The sequence below is a fragment of the Oncorhynchus tshawytscha genome, linkage group LG16 (assembly GCF_018296145.1).
Source record: "Oncorhynchus tshawytscha isolate Ot180627B linkage group LG16, Otsh_v2.0, whole genome shotgun sequence".
NCBI classification, from domain to species: Eukaryota; Metazoa; Chordata; class Actinopteri; order Salmoniformes; family Salmonidae; genus Oncorhynchus; species Oncorhynchus tshawytscha.
The window spans coordinates 11890400-11907895 of NC_056444.1; the positions used below are offsets into that span (position 1 = coordinate 11890400).

General features: G+C 44.0%; 2 protein-coding genes across 7 annotated transcripts in view; one reads left to right on the forward strand and one right to left on the reverse strand.

The window, feature by feature from the left end:
• LOC112215325 (rho GTPase-activating protein 18) overlaps positions 1-4558 on the forward strand; it is a 36270-nt gene extending 31712 nt beyond the window's left edge. For all 4 annotated transcript variants that reach the window (XM_024374268.2, XM_042298784.1, XM_024374269.2 and 1 more), the window contains 5 exons: positions 1497-1694; positions 2220-2363; positions 2567-2694; positions 2810-2874; positions 2965-4558. In XM_024374268.2, coding sequence (XP_024230036.1) covers positions 1497-1694; positions 2220-2363; positions 2567-2694; positions 2810-2874; positions 2965-3056 — 627 coding nt within the window. In that variant the 3' untranslated portion in view covers positions 3057-4558. The remainder of the gene's footprint in view (positions 1-1496; positions 1695-2219; positions 2364-2566; positions 2695-2809; positions 2875-2964) is intronic.
• A 1429-nt stretch (positions 4559-5987) lies between these two features.
• Positions 5988-17496, reverse strand: part of LOC112216475 (laminin subunit alpha-1-like) — an 81583-nt gene continuing 70074 nt past the window's right edge. For 2 of the 3 annotated variants that reach the window (XM_042298782.1, XM_042298781.1), the window contains exons 43-57: positions 16942-17223; positions 16276-16551; positions 15964-16108; positions 15254-15395; positions 14425-14539; positions 11735-11902; positions 11255-11406; positions 10729-10908; positions 10184-10373; positions 9935-10041; positions 8128-8317; positions 7758-7910; positions 7377-7530; positions 6485-6835; positions 5988-6316 (exon numbers count right to left, since the gene is read on the reverse strand). In XM_042298782.1, coding sequence (XP_042154716.1) covers positions 6162-6316; positions 6485-6835; positions 7377-7530; positions 7758-7910; positions 8128-8317; positions 9935-10041; positions 10184-10373; positions 10729-10908; positions 11255-11406; positions 11735-11902; positions 14425-14539; positions 15254-15395; positions 15964-16108; positions 16276-16551; positions 16942-17223 — 2760 coding nt within the window. In that variant the 3' untranslated portion in view covers positions 5988-6161. Of the gene's footprint in view, positions 6317-6484; positions 7088-7376; positions 7531-7757; positions 7911-8127; positions 8318-9934; positions 10042-10183; positions 10374-10728; positions 10909-11254; positions 11407-11734; positions 11903-14424; positions 14540-15253; positions 15396-15963; positions 16109-16275; positions 16552-16941; positions 17224-17496 lie in introns of those variants that run through there. The other variant, XM_042298783.1, reaches the window with a different exon arrangement.

Consider the following 17496-nt stretch of genomic DNA (forward strand, 5'->3'; position numbering starts at 1 on the left):
TGTTTGTTTACATCAAGTGTTGCTGAACCCTTGAGCCTCAGTCGAGGCAAAATATGATGAGTCATTTTGGTGCACGTGAAGTGAACCGGAAGAACAACAGTCATGTTTAAATGTAGCTCCATGAAGGGGTTATTGTCTGAAGTTTAGATGAGACGTTTCTACTCTTAGTAAGGTGGGTGCTTTAGTTTATTAGGCTCCCCATTAGATACTGTACATGCAGCAGCTACTCTTCCTGGGGTCCATTAGATACTGTACATGCAGCAGCTACTCTTCCTGGGGTCCATTAGATACTGTACATTTAGCAGCTAGTCTTCCTGGGGTCCATTAGATACTGTACATGCAGCAGCTACTCTTCCTGGGGTCCATTAGATACTGTACATGCAGCAGCTACTCTTCCTGGGGTCCATTGGATACTGTACATGCAGCAGCTACTCTTCCTGGGGTCCATTAGATACTGTACATGCAGCAGCTACTCTTCCTGGGGTCCATTGGATACTGTACTGCAGCAGCTACTCTTCCTGGGGTCCATTAGATACTGTACATGCAGCAGCTACTCTTCCTGGGGTCCATTAGATACTGTACATGCAGCAGCTACTCTTCCTGGGGTCCATTAGATACTGTACATGCAGCAGCTACTCTTCCTGGGGTCCATTGGATACTGTACATGCAGCAGCTACTCTTCCTGGGGGTCCACATACAATGAACAAATACATGACAAAGTATACAGAACAGTAATAGACCTGAACAAAATAAGATATTAAATATACCAAGAGATAAAAAGATTACACACTATTCAAATCTACATATTCATATTGTTATATACAGTAGAGTTAAAATAGATATTTAGAAAGAGGAGATGTGATGCAAGATGTTTTTTTTTTAAATCGAAACATTTTTTATTTGCCTGAGCTGGGTGTTTGAAGGTGTGGAGTGAACCGGTTTGATAACCCAATGATGTCATCTCTTCCTGAGTGTACATAGACAGTGTGTTGTATAAGATATCAGTGTGTTTAGTTTGTCAACACATTTTGAATCCGCAGGCCAGATATACCCAGTGACGTGCCAGTGCAAAGGCTGAACGCACACAAACGCATACGCGCACACACCGCCACCACACACCCAAACGCACACACCCACACATATACACACACACCCCCACCACACACACAAATGCACACACCCACACATATACACACACACCCCCACCACACACACAAACGCACACACCCACACATACGCACACACACCCCCACCACACACACAAACGCATACACACCCACACATATACACACACACACCCCCACAAACGCATACACACCCACACATATATACACACACACCCCCACAAACGCATACACACCCACACATATACACACACACACCCCCACAAACGCATACACACCCACACACATACACACACACACCCCCACCACACACACAGACGCATACACACAATAACTACACGCACACACCCACTCTTACCCCTCTCTCTGCAGGCGCTGTTAGAGTTCCTGAGGAAGGTGGTTGCCTATGAGGAGAAGAACAGAATGGGTCTGTGGAACGTGTCCATGATCGTGGCTCCCAATCTCTTCACCTACCGGGGCAAGAACGCCAAACAGGAGGAGATACAGGGCGCAGCAGGGGCAGCCCACCTCGTACGGCTACTCATCACATACCAGGACCTGCTCTGGACCGTGAGTTGGCTACTATGTGTACACACACACACACACACACACACACACACACGTGTACAGAAACGTACAAACAGACACACTCCCCCAATTTAGCTCGTCAAAGTATAAGGCGTTAATCTACTGAGGCTGTACATTTTGAAATGACTGGTTAATAAATTACATCTAAACTTCACAAACTGTTCCAGTGTCTCATCTGAAATTTTACAACTTCCAGTAATTCAATAAGGTTTTTATTAGTTTAATTTTTTATATCTCCTAGTAGCCTGGTTAAATCAGAAAGAATACTGCGCTCATCGTTGTTTTACTGGAAATCAGTTGTTATGCCAGGCTAGTAGACCGGTTCATTTAGCCTGTCTCAAAACCCCTCAAGGAAAGTGATCCGGGCACTTTGTGTGAAACGCAAAAAGCAGCTTGACCCAAATCTTGTGACTGATGCCTGGCTTATTAGAAAGCATATAGCCTGTATAGCCCCAACCCTTAAGCCTCTGGGCAGGGAGATTAACAGGTCTATTGTTCTCTCCTCAGGTGCCCTGCTTTCTCATCTCCCACGTGAGGAAGTTAAATGAGGCTGGTGCCAGCAAGAAGCCGCCCAGCTCAGAGAAGACCAAGAGGAAGCTGCTACTGATGAGGAGGAAGACCACTGAACGAGAGAAGACTGAGAGGAGCGGGGTAATGATTGCTGACTGTATAGTACTTTTACCCCAAAACAATTCAGATGTATTCTCAATGTTAGTTTGACTAGACAACCATATCATAAGTTATTGGGTGTATGTTTGCTCCTGACAGAACTTAATTGGATGCGGTCGCTAGTACCTTTCAGAATGAGATGCAGTCTCGTAATGGGACTTGAATTATCTTATCTTGGTCCACAGCTCACTGACCTCCGACAAGGGGTCATCAGGGTTCACGCCCCACTACACGCCAAGATCTCCATGGCGATCCAGCTTGACAACGAGACCAAGGCCAAAGACGTTATGGCGCGCTTCGATTACGAGAACGGGTCAGTGGGGGACGAGGATTACGATTTTCTGTCCCATACAGTACCTCTGTTGTTTTTTGCTCATGCATACTATAGGGATGTCTGGGTTTATTCAAATCATTCTCTTTTCTCTTAGTCGTGGCACCAGAAACACTAGCCGGAGGCCACGTCAGTATTTGTTTGAGGTCGGAGGAAACATAGGTACGTACCATTAAATCAGGGACTCATTCAAACACAGATTCTGATTTATCTGTCTTTTATCGAACTAAAGAAGGTTTCTCTCTCCTCCAGGTGAACGCAGCTTGGACCCTGAGACTCACCTTCTAGACGTGTACCACGTGAATCCCCACTGCGAATGGGTCTTAAAACCCACAACCACATGAGAACTGAGGAATCACTCACTCAACACAGAGCACAAGCAGACTGAACCACTGCTCTCTTGAGGTCATCCTGGTGAACTGACCATGCATGGGGGCCTGGTTGAATTGAGGTTCCAACCCCAACTACAGACCACTAAAAAGAGAGACAGCACTTAAAAAGGGACGATGGAGAGGTACATTCTCCTGCTGAAGGACAGATGTTCCTGTTTTGTGGGATTAAACCTTTTTTAAACAAATTACTAAAAAAAGGACGGAACCACTGTACTCTGAAAATCCGGGTTCTGTATGGAAGTATTTGGAGGAGGGACAGCTTTGTGAAGACGTGCCACACACGTGACCAACAACATACTATTTCTGGACATTCTAATTGTTTGATGCCAAATATGTGCGCAGCAAGGTTCACCCACTACAGAGGCCATGGACACAGTAACAGACAAGGATGGGTCCGATAATCAAATGTTTACCACTTCATGCAAGACCCAGTTAACATATTTTCTATATTTATACCACTAATTGATCCTGTTTTTAGTATTGTCACACATACTACATGTCATTTTGTAATTGCAGCATGTTGATTGCAAAACCATTGTGAGTGAGGAGGTTCAGGACATGTGCATGATGGGAAGGAACAAGCAGAGATGGGATGATCTTATACTGAATACAGACATTGTTTCCATCTCCAACGTTGAAACAACTTCCTTTTCATGGTCTCTGATCAGGACCAGGCAGGTGATAACAATTTAGTGAAAGCCTATCCAGTCCCTTCACCTGTCAGTGGTCATGAAGGAAACGTGATGAGGAGAGGAAGCTGTGTCAGAGTATTGAAACACAGCCCCACATCAGAAACTTTGAACAAGGATTCCAACCATTGTCAAACCCACCTTCTCTGCTTTCTGGGTTTGCATGTTGAACACTTAAACCTCTCCCTCCTAATACATCTCCTCACCCCAATGGACTGTAAATGTGAAAACCATGTACACACTACAGTATGACTTAACACACTCAACCAATCCTGTGTCTAGTCTACATAAGGGACTTGCATTACATGCCTGGAGAGTGTTTACAATACATCCTCTAATGAAGAAGAGAAAAGGCCATGAAAAAAGGAGCTTCATAGCAGTTTGCCTGACATGCTTCCAAACTGATTTTACTTTGTTTCACTTCAAACCACAGTGTTCAGTCTGTTTTAACCAGGCTAGTCTTTGTCTGCTTACAGTGTTTGAACTTGCCCTGAAAGTAAACATTATTCACATGTATGTACAGTATGTACTGTATGTATGTATGTATGTATGTATGTATGTATGTATGTATGTATGTATGTATGTATGTATGTATGAGCCCAACCAACCTCTCTCCACTTTGTTCTGGGTCGTTCCACCAACTTTGTGCCTTTTGAGAAGTGTAACTTAGTCAAAAATATTGATTTCACCCAATTTGAATATTCTGTCATAAAGAGCACATGTTAAACTTAATAAAAAAACTGTTTTCCCATCAAGGTAAAATAAGTTCCTATTAAATGCCAAATAAAGTAACATGGCTGACTGTAACAGGGTTGATGATTTAATCTTAAAACAGCCATAAATCCCCTTGTGAGACATTTGAAAGTAAGCTTCAAAATGTTATTTTTTTATTGTTAAATTACGTTATGTTCGACCCCCACGCACTTTTCCATCACAAAACACCAGAACATGGTAAAAAAAAAAGAGTAGAACCAACTCACCTGCTTTTACACTGGGTTTGACTAGTAAATGTTCAATGTTTCTTTTGAAAAATACATTTATAAAGGAATAGTTTCGCCATGTTAAAACGAGTTCAGTTAACGTAACAGGGTTGACCTTTAAAATGAGGGACAGACGTAAAATGAATCACTCATCACGTTAAATGACTTTTTCAGAGAAATAAAACAACTAGGACTCTACAATGATGGTGAAAACCTGGGAGACATTTTGGGGTTAAGGGGGTTAAAGTCTTTTCTAGAAGTCAGAGTTGACATTCAGAGTTGCTGAATTTTGGCACTATTAAAATACTTATTGGATTCTTCATGTGGTCTATATTAAAGGGCACTTAATTGAATATAACAGGCTTTTAAAATGCCTTATTGGTGCTCGATTTCTACTTAGCATATTAAAGGCACTCTTTGTGGAACGACCAGCAGTGTTAGCCTAGCCTGGCTTCCAACCTGGTTTCACTTCAAACCATAGTAAATTCAGTCTGGTCTAACCAGGCTAATCGTAGCCTGCTTGCAGCATTTGAACTTGCGACTGTCATGTACGTATTAGTCAAACCAACCTCTCTCTACTTCTACTATGCTGTGCTGTTACTGTAGTTCAGTGTTTGCCTGTGCCATGATTGTCAGCCTTTTGTTGTTACAAGTATTCTGTGGTCCCAAAATGAACCTGTAGAAAATGCATTGAAAACATCGTTCTGCTCAGGATTATTTAATTTATCCTTCCAAAGCCATTGTGTGTAAAATAATTCTGTGAAAGATTAATTTGTACCATAGACTTACTACAATGTGTGTATTGTCTGTATATAGAATACTGAATTTTGCACGTTTTTATTTTATTTTATTTGCTTTCTTTTTATTTGACCACTGCCGACAGTTTTGGCCAAGTGGCACAATGTATCACTGACACTGAGTAACAATGGAATATAAAGTGAAGTAAAACATTTCCTTCTCACCTCCAGAATCATATCTTGCCTGAGCTGTGTTGTGAACAAATAGTTTTCAGTTCAGTTTCTCCTCAGAAATAGCATTCAAACATTCTTCTGATTAGTACTCCTGGGGGAAAATGCAGACTGACTGTCATGGCAAAAGGATAAAGGGTTTGATGTGTTATGGCCGGTTTAATACGTAGGTATGTGGGCAGCCCTATACTGGAGCCAACAGATCAGGTATGTCTAGACTTAAAACTATTGCACTGACAGAATGCAGATGGCTTACTTATTTTATTAACAAATATACATTTTCTAGAACAAAAGACATTCTACTGTCTAATTCATTTGGGGGGAGTCAAAAGTACACAGTAATATCATTGGTCACTTTTTTTTTTTAGGGTCATAGCATTAGATATGGTTTGGCATGGTTGTGGTATTATCGTGGTAAGGTTATGTGGCAGGGCAGGAGTGTGGAGACACTCCTTGGAGGGTGAATGCGGTACTGAAGTCCAGGATGTCGATCACGTGGCCCTTGATCAGGCGGATGTTACGCATACAACCACGGAATGAGGATCTGGAAGTCAGGCAGTTCTGTTTCACTCCGACTGTAAAAGAAAGACTGAGGTCAATATATTAATTTACGTGACACTGAAATTGATCAACGTCAAAGCAAAGTGGTGACAAAGGCCCAGTTCAGTGAAGTTTCTAGATTTTCGCGTCTAGGGGTTGTTTCTGGACAGAGACTGAAGGTTTTCTTCTAGAGAGGGGCATACCAGGGAAGCCTCCCACGTAGATTGGGTCCTTCGTCTCAGCGGAGGTAGACTGGGGGTGGGGGTTGTCAGTGAGCACCGTGACCCCGTCCACGCTCAGACTAAGAGCGTTCTTGGTCTTCTTGGCCAGCAGGGTGTGCCAGCGACCGTCACACAGCCACCGGCCCAGCCGCGACGTGGCCGACACCCGCCCGGCGCCATTGTTCACGTGGAACACCGCCTGTCCGCTGGCAAGCTCCAGGCCGATGGCATCCACCTTGGCGCTGCTGACCCCCAGGATGACCCCGTCAGGCGCCGTGCTGCGGAACTCCAGCGCCACCGTCACGTCTGAGCCCACCTTGTACCCCTCTTTCACTGCAAGGGACAAACCACTTCATACCACTGTCACTTCTGAGCCCACCTTGTACCCCTCTTTCACTGCATGGGACAAACCACTTCATACCACTGTCACTTCTGAGCCCACCTTGTACCCCTCTTTCACTGCATGGGACAAACCACTTCATACCACTGTCACTTCTGAGCCCACCTTGTACCCCTCTTTCACTGCATGGGACAAACCACTTCATACCACTGTCACTTCTGAGCCCACCTTGTACCCCTCTTTCACTGCAAGGGACAAACCACTTCATGCCACTGTCATGCAGTCAGGACACACATGTCCCGTAGACACTGACATACGTGTTATAAAACATGGTCATCTATGTACTGAGCTTGTTGGTATCTTCCTAAGCATTATTCCGGTTGAAAATGGAACAGAAATGATGACCATGTTGGATTTTCCTGACGTTTAGGAACATATTTTCTTTTACATATAGTTGGCATTTGAATCTAAAACAATGTCTTGTTTACCTGAGTATTTGCCTTAAAGTGCGACATGTAATGGTGGTAGACTCACTCAGAGCAGCATATCCGCTCCCACTGAAGAAGGTCCCGTCCTGGGCTGCAGTGAAACAGTGAGCAGTCGAGTGTTCAGACACTGGACTCTGGGTGTCAAGTTCAACGCTGTTCAGGATCACCTTCTGGATGCAGCCCGCCAAGCTGTGGGTCACCTGGAAGAGGGAATATAAATATTCACATTTGGAGTTATGGATAAACATTTACTCGGCAGGAAATGTACCACCTGCTTTCAAGACCGAAACGATAATCAAAAAAACTATTTTGGCATGAATAGAAAATCAAATCAAATGTTATTTGTCACATGCTCTGAATGCAGTGAAATGCTTACTTAAGTAATAATGCAGTTTAAGAATAAAGAATGTGGTGTAGTGTGACATACGTTGCCTATCTTCTTGGCAGTGTAGGTATGGGGCAGTCCTCCCAGGTACAGCTTGTTCTCCACATCCAGAGTGTTGCCTTTAGCCAGCACTGGAGCTGACGCCTGGCTGTCTACACTGATTACCACACTCTTCTTATTGAAGTCTGTCTTCACCTGCACATGGAGACACACACACACACGTTACAGGGTTGGGGAGAGTCGAGTCCTGACAACCTACCTGGTAATATCACTGTTTTCAGTCATGATTTCAAACTATCTTGAATTGTCGCAGTTTTGTTATGCATCCCCTGAATCGACCAAAATGCAATTTGACCCAAACAAACACTGCAATCTACTATCACTTTTGGCCCAGAAGGGTGTGGTCACTAACTGTGTGCCACTGGCCGTCGTTGACCGGCACAGGGAAGGAGGCGGTGGCGGGGCCGCTGCCCTTGTCACAGGTGAAGAACAGACGACCCCCTAGCAGCTGCAGAGTGGCGTAGTCCATCTGGTTGGCGTGGGCCATGTAGTAGATCAAACCACTCTGGGTAAAGGTACGCACAGACAGCTCCAGAGAGAAACTGTCAGGGAGAGAAACGAGAAGACATATGAAGCGTTTCAGCCCCTGACAAGGCTATTTGGAGTTATCCATGATTTGCTGTAAGATAAAGATGTTTGTTAAAGGTTTGTTAGACTTCTATATAGGCAATGACGAAGTGGATATGACAATTTGTATTGCCGTGACCATCTCATAATAATCCTATATTGTTGAATAAATCTACCAACCAAAAACCTAGCCTGGTCCCAGATCTTTGTGTGCTGTATAGCACAGCATGTTTGGCATGACAATGACCATAGGAGTTGGCAACCGATCTGGGACCAGGCTATAGAAGGAGACAACAGATCTGGGACCAGGCTATAGAAGGAGACAACAGATCTGGGACCAGGCTATAGAAGGAGACAACAGATCTAGGACCAGGCTATAGAAGGAGACAACAGATCTGGGACCAGGCTATAGACGGAGACAACAGATCTGGGACCAGGCTGTAGAAGGAGACAACAGATCTGGGACCAGGCTATAGAAGGAGACAACAGATCTGGGACCAGGCTGTAGAAGGAGACAACAGATCTGGGACCAGGCTATAGAAGAAGACAACAGATCTGGGACCAGGCTGTAGAAGGAGACAACAGATCTGGGACCAGGCTATAGAAGGAGACAACAGATCTGGGACCAGGCTGTAGAAGGAGACAACAGATCTGGGACCAGGCTATAGAAGAAGACAACAGATCTGGGACCAGGCTATAGAAGGAGACAACAGATCTGGGACCAGGCTATAGAAGGAGACAACAGATCTGGGACCAGGCTATAGAAGAAGACAACAGATCTGGGACCAGGCTATAGAAGAAGACAACAGATCTGGGACCAGGCTATAGAAGGAGACAACAGATCTGGGACCAGGCTATAGAAGGAGACAACAGATCTGGGACCAGGCTATAGAAGAAGACAACAGATCTGGGACCAGGCTATAGAAGAAGACAACAGATCTGGGACCAGGCTATAGAAGGAGACAACAGATCTGGGACCAGGCTATAGAAGGAGACAACAGATCTGGGACCAGGCTATAGAAGGAGACAACAGATCTGGGCTGTTACACATAATGTAGGCTGCAGTGGAACACCTGAAAAGACTACAAGCCAAGTCAATGGGAATGTGTAACATTTGACCTGCTCATTTCCAAGCAGAGCCAGAGTGGCTCGTGAATTATAGATACTTACTGGGACAGCAATTAAAATTCCTATCTTTAATGAAGAGATACAATGTGCACTCAGGCTCAGAGAAAAGGAATCCACGATTGAGTGCTTTTTACTATGCACTATACTGGATCTTACCTTCCTACGCCACTTCAATGTACTGGAATGTTGGCTTGACCCTGTTTTACACATGTAGCTATGGGCCAACTGATATCAAGGCTAAAATGTAAAAAATGAGATACAACACTATGTAAGCCTATAGAACCATAGACGTGTGAATCTGTAATAAGCCATATAGAATTATAGCATATAGAATTATAGCATATAGAATATTGTATATAGAATTGTGACAATCATTGAAATATCATATGATCTGTTTGTGAAAAAGTAAGTTGTGAGATGTTGAAGGGAGACGGTAGTTGAATGAGCCAGGTCTTAGTACTGACCTCCTCCTCACTGTGTTGGGGTTGATGTTGAGGACCTTATGACTGTGTCTGGAGATGCCAAACTGATTGGCCTCTGGGAGGGATGTGCTGTTGTCCATCGATGCACACTGGAGAGAGACACAGAGTGACCAAAGAACAATGAAGGAAAAGTCGAGGAACTATCGATGACGACAGGGTGACCTGTTGGAAGGTGGAAGAGCTGCTATTTATCCTAATAATAAGAACTGTGTGTATTTTAGTGGGTGTTACCGTGAGCGTGCCGGGGGTGAGAGCGCTGAGCTGAGTGGGGGGTGGTGGAGGGGGTCTGGAAGGGTCCAGGGTGGGCTCGGCCTCCAGGTCAGTGTCATCAGGTAGGAAGACCCTCTTAGGCCTCTCCTCCAATAGACAGCTGTCCATGTCCACATTGTGGTACTTCACTGCAGCTGACAGGTCCAACAACCTATAGGGACACAGCACTGGTCAGAGCCTTGGGTTACTATGGATACCATCCATCTCCTGACAGTACCATGGCAATGACATCAAAGATAGTAGCGAGATAAACACACCAAAGTTCCCTGTGGGAAAAATCAAGTTGTTCTATCTACCTGCTATTGTATAACATATCTATCTCCAGAACATAATGACTCTAGTTACGCCACAACTACTCATGTGTCTTTCAAGTCAAAACACATAAGCAAACCACAACACCATTTAGCTAACATTGCCTTCAAATGGCATACACTTTGACAGGGCCTATGATTCTGATATAAATTGCACTAAACATGGTTTCATAGTGTATTGGGCGTGTGACTCACTTGGCATCCAGGGCCAGGTTCCTGATGCAGCCATAGAAGGAGGAAGTGGTTCGTAGCAGTCCGACGCCCTCTTCTGGCGGGAGGCCACCCATGTACAGAGAGGAGAAGGTCAGAGAGGCCTTCTCCGAGGACAGGCGCACTGTCTCCTGGTGGTCCTCATCCACCAGTACCGTCATCGTCCTGGATAGACGAGACACACACAGAGGACTGTGTCAGTAATAACTCAGTGCTATTCCCCTTGGAAAAGACTTCCTGTATATTATTCCACACTGGAATATATGATTCTTAAAAAGGTACAATATGCAATATTTACTGCTGTTCAACGGTCATTTCAAAGTGACTTTAATCCCATGGCAGTTGATTGTTATATATCCATCCTTTTATCAACCATGTGTAGGCCTATGTATAACATCAGCATACAACGATCTGATGGAGGATCATTTCAAATGAATGTTATCATTTAGAACCATCCATCAGCATGAAATCATCATCTGTGTTACAGCTTAACCAGTCCCTCTCCACTCACTTCCTGTTCCTCTGTAGGATGACAGAGTGCTCCTGTCCGTCACTGAAGCTCCCAGAGCGTGATTTGACCACAACCTTGTGGACGCTCCCGCCCTCCACCATGTTGACGTGAACCTCCAAGTGCCCCGACACCAGCATGACCGCCAGGATGGGCTGATTGGAAACCCAGAGAAGGCTGTCAATATACGCTCTAATCTTATTAAGTCATTTTCTTGGTTAGAGAACTCCAACTAAATCATGCTACAGTCACCATAAAGCTCTCTTTACTCCTGCTATGGTGAAAAACATGGGTATAGACACCAGTGGAGGCTGGTAGGAGGAGCTATAAGAGGACTCTGGCTGCAATGGAATCAATGGAACGGTATCAATCACATCAAACACCTGGAAACCACGTTTGACTCTGTGCCATTTATTCCATTCCATTACAATGAGCCCGTCCTCCTATAGCTCCTTCCACCAGTCTCCACTGATACACACTTACCTGGCGTGCCTGTCTGCGTTTGCGGGTGCCTGCCTTGCTGAAGCCTGCCAGGATGATGCCAGTGTGGTTGCGGGTGGAGAAGGAGGCCAGCAGCTCCCCCTGGGAGCCAAGAGACATTGATGGCAGCTCCACATAGCCCTCTCTCAGTACAGACACACTGCGGATTGGCTGGAACACACACATTTTTTTATTTTATTTAACTAGGCAAGTCAGTTAAGAACAAATTCTTATTTACAATGACGGCCTACCAAAGGCAAAAGGCCTCCTGTAGGGACGGGGGCCTGGGATAAAAAAATAAATACAATATAAATATAGGACAGAACACACATCACAACAAGAGTGTCACGTTAGTTCCTTTTTTATGTCTCTGCTTTAGTTTGGTCAGGGCGTGAGTTGGGGTGGGCATTCTGTGTTCTGTATTCTATGTTTGTATTTCAGTGTTTGGCCTGGTATGGTTCCCAATCAGAGGTAGCTGTTTATCATTGTCTCTGATTGAGAACCATACTTAGGCAGCCTGTTTTCCCACTGATTTGTGGGTAGTTGTTTTCTGTGTCTGTGTTTTCCATACAGAACTGTTTCGGTTTTCATTTATTTCTCTTTTTCTTTTGTTTTCTGTGTTCAGTTGAATAAATATATTATGGACACTTACCACGCTGCGCATTGGTCCGATATGTCATACTCCTCGTCAGAGGAAGAAGAAAATCGTAACAAAGAGAGACAACACTACATAAAGACAGACCTAAGACAACAACATAACAAGACAGCAACATATGACAACACAGCATGGTAGCAACACAACATGGTAGCAGCACAAAAACATGGTACAAACATTATTGGGCACAGTCAACAGCACAAAGGGCAAGAAGGTAGAGACAACAATACATCACGCAAAGCAGCCACAACTGTCAATAAGAGTGTCCATGATTGAGTCTTTTAATGAAGAGATTGAGATAAAACTGTCCAGTTTGAGTGTTTGTTGCAGCTCGTTCCAGTCGCAAGCTGCAGCGAACTGAAAAGACGAGCGACCCAGGGATGTGTGTGCTCTTTGGGACCTTTCACAGAATGTGACGGGTGTTGTACGTGGAGGATGAGGGCTATTGTGGGTATCTCAGATAGGGAGGGAGGGAGGGGGGGGTGAAGCCTAAGAGGGTTTTATAAATAAGCATCAACCAGTGCGTCTTGCGACGGGTATACAGAGATGACCAGTTTACAGAACGAGGCTGTTACTCATAGTGAATACGGGAAGGCTTTTTCTATTCTGTGCAACAATATGCCATCATCATGTACTGCTGGGCACCTTCCTCTTTACAAAAATCAACAGCAAAAATCAAATGCCACAACTGTCACTGTCACTATTCACTCTTCCCAATACCCCTGTCTACCTTTAATTTGTTTAGAGAGGATAAGGCCCATTAAGGAAGAAATATATACATTAAGGTTCTTTACTTTCAGTTCTCTAGCCTCTAACACACAGCCTTTCTAGCCTCTAACACACAGCCTTTCTTACCTCTAACACACAGCCTTTCTAGCCTCTAACACACAGCCTTTCTTACCTCTAACACACAGCCTTTCTAGCCTCTAACACACAGCCTTTCTAGCCTCTAACACACAGCCTTCTTACCTCTAACTTACCTCTAACACACAGCCTTTCTTACCTCTAACACACAGCCTTTCTAGCCTCTAACACACAGCCTTTCTTACCTCTAACACACAGCCTTTCTAGCCTCTAACACACAGCCTTTCTTACGTCTAACACACAGCCTTTCTTACCTCTAACACACAGCCTTTCTTATGTCTAACACACAGCCTTTCTAGCCTCTAACACACAGCCTTTCTTACGTCTAACACACAGCCTTTCTTACGTCTAACACACAGCCTTTCTTACCTCTAACACACAGCCTTTCTAGCCTCTAACACACAGCCTTTCTTACCTCTAACACACAGCCTTTCTTACCTCTAACACACAGCCTTTCTTACCTCTAACACACAGCCTTTCTTACCTCTAACACACAGCCTTTCTTACGTCTAACACACAGCCTTTCTAGCCTCTAACACACAGCCTTTCTTACCTCTAACACACAGCCTTTCTAGCCTCTAACACACAGCCTTTCTTACCTCTAACACACAGCCTTTCTTACCTCTAACACACAGCCTTTCTTACCTCTAACACACAGCCTTTCTAGCCTCTAACACACAGCCTTTCTTACCTCTAACACACAGCCTTTCTAGCCTCTAACACACAGCCTTTCTTACCTCTAACACACAGCCTTTCTAGCCTCTAACACACAGCCTTTCTTACGTCTAACACACAGCCTTTCTTACGTCTAACACACAGCCTTTCTAGCCTCTAACACACAGCCTTTCTTACCTCTAACACAGCCTTTCTTATGTCTAACACACAGCCTTTCTAGCCTCTAACACACAGCCTTTCTTACCTCTAACACACAGCCTTTCTTACGTCTAACACACAGCCTTTCTAGCCTCTAACACACAGCAGCCTTTCTTACCTCTAACACACAGCCTTTCTTACGTCTAACACACAGCCTTTCTAGCCTCTAACACACAGCCTTTCTTACGTCTAACACACAGCCTTTCTTACGTCTAACACACAGCCTTTCTTACGTCTAACACACAGCCTTTTTACGTCTAACACACAGTCTTTCTTACGTCTAACACACAGCCTTTCTTACCTCTAACACACAGCCTTTCTTGACACCATAGGAGTCTCGGAGAAGGTCAAAGTTGGAGCGGGCGATCTCCATGTTTTTGATGCAGCCCACATAGGACCGTGCTACTACTTGTCTCCTGCAAAGAGAATTCAATTCACAATTTACCTTATGTTAATTTACTTAATGTAGAAAAACAATTAAATACAACAACTCAAACACTAAGCTAAATATTGACATTATGCAGAAGGCTAAAGGCATCCAAATACTAGCTTTGATCCTAGCAGATCTTGGCTAGGCAATGTGAACGTCTGTGCCTTGCAAACTCCCTTAAAAGCCACAATATTACTGTTTGTCCTTCTTGACACGCCGTAGCAACAAGTACACTTCCTCAAAATAGTCTGAATTAATAATAATTTCACTTTGACATTTTTGCCGAGGTCTTACATTCAACTAAGATGTCTGGTGCAGTATATCTCAAGTGAGAAAATGTGCATGAAAACTAGTAATTTGTCATTGAAAGACAACATACACTTCATTGAAGAATCCTTACTGTTGACCAATCACTGACGAAGGAGCATAGACTTTGGCTACCGACCCTCAACAAGCCCCAAGAAAAAAATGTAGGTTCTCAAACAGCTGAAAAATCCCCTGCTGAATGCTACCCAACACCAAAATAAACAAAAACGTCAATACATTTTATGATAATATATATGCAAACTGTTTAGACTGAGAAGCATACAGTAACCTTAAGAAGCTACACCAAAAATATATGAATCACAGCAACACAATTGCATATCAACTAGGAGTATTTAGCAGGTAGGTGAAGTATGCGCCAAAGTACTTCCAGTACCTGATAGGTCGAGACATGGGCAGTCCCCCGATGTAGATTGGGTCCAGGTCGGAGCGGTTGAGATCAGAGGCGGAGCCAGGAGACTCTGCCTCTATAATCTCTTTGTCTGATGAGTTGTCTGCAGCCATCACAGATATATAAGCTGGGAGGATGGAAAGAAATACAACAGTTTACGTTACATCAGACCTGGTTTCAAATACATGTATATTTAAGTATCTGCTTATTTAAAATACTTTTTTCTGTGTATTTGAGTATTTTCAAATACACAGCCGTGCCTAAAACATGTGCTTTTATTTGAGTATTTTAATCGTTATTTGTAAAAACAAAATAGTGTATTTTCAAATACTTATTTCAAATACTATTTTCAAATACCTGGGTTAAATGGATGGGAGTGTATTTGAGTCAGTATATTTGAGTATTTTCAAATACTTTCCACGTGTATTTCCTACTTGTCTTTTCAAATAAAAGATATCTGAATACTTACTTTGAATGTATGTGAAAGTAATTGAGTTATTTGAAATAGTATTTGAACCCAGGTCTGCATTACATACATACTATAGGCATTTTTCCAGGACAACCACTACAAAATAATAGGGATATACACAGTCTCAATAAAGCTCCAGGGGAAAAAAGCCGACTGTGACCCAGAAAATTGTGGTTGCCCGACTATACCCTATATAACTCTTAGCCTATAACCTATTAACTATGACCTTTGCGTTTGTTCCTCTGCAGGGTGATCTTGTACCAGCTGCCAGTGTTATAGGCTTTGTTGGAGGAGAGGGTCAGAGGACCAGAGCCAAGTTCAAAGGTTAGATGGACTTGGCCCTCCACCAGCTCAATGGACAGGAAGTCCCTCTGAAATAACAAATAAATACATCAGTCAATCTTTATAGTCCCCAGAAGATAATTTGACTTGCCACAGCAGAGGACGATAGCTTTCCACTACAGTATGTACATCTAGAAAACAAATACAGACTGTTCAGTGTGGTTGTAGTGTGTTTGTGGGTCAGCAGGGAGCGTACCGTGGCATTGGAGGCCAGGTAGAGCAGCAGGCCGTTGGGGGAGAGGGTCTTGAACAGCAGTACGATGGAAGTGGAGGTGGAGCGGAGGGGTTTCTCTACCACTGAGTAGCCACTGCCATCAAAGTGGAAGGACGTCTCCTCCGTCTGCGGACTCATGAAGCAGCCGCGACACTGGCCCTCCCTCTCGGCGTAGTTCCACAGCCCGATGTTCTTCTCGTTGAGCGATGCCTCCCCCATACAGCCCTTGAACTGGGTCATCTTCACTGCCGAGGACGTCTGTGTAAAAGAGATTGAGTAAATGGTTTCAGATTATCTCAGTGCTTTGCATGTCCTTTGTAATTTTGTGTCAAGCGACTTGAATGTTTTTTTAAAGTTTTATTGGGGGAGAATACAGAATGATACGCGTTGTTGACGTAACCATAGCAATCATAGGTGTGGGAAGATGTTTGGGGGTGAGGGTGCAGCGATTCTTTCGCCAATGGTGTAAGGGTGCTGAGAATGTTTTGTCGAGGTGGCTATACCGGTCCACTAATACAAGGACTAGTACATCTTTTTTTATAGTGATTTGTCCCACGGTTATGGATGTAACTTGAATTGAACCAGTTCAAACTCTCAAGGACCCAAGGTGGTGGCTAGAACCATGTCTGAGTGAAAATGACCCAGTACCTTGATCTGGCGTCCCAGGCCACCAACAAATATGAGGGTAAACTTGTTGACATCCAGGACCGTAGCAGAGCGTGGTGAGGTGGTCTTGACCGCGGGCAGGGGGTCTGACTCCAGCTGGTGGACTGACAGCGTGCCGTGCCTCCCAAAGCGTGTGGCGTTGATGCGATGCCACTTGTTGTTGTTGATCTGGATGTCGGGGTACTCCAGTTTGGCGTGGCCTGAACCCGCGTCCCACAAGAACCCCACCTTGCCACGATGCATCTCCACTGCCATGAAGTCCACCTGATATACAGCACCAGTCAAACGTTGGGACACACCTAATCATTCAAAGGTTTTTCTTTATTTGTACTATTTTCTACATTGTAGAATAATAGTGAAGACATCAAAACTATGAAATAACACATATGGAATCATGTAGTAGTAGCGGTAGCATTGATGTACATTATAAAGGGTTTATGAAGGGTAGTTTATAGATTATTTATAACTCTCTGGTTGAATGTAGATTATATAGACTTTAGTTTAAAACAGACTTATGGGTAATCATTACGAGATACT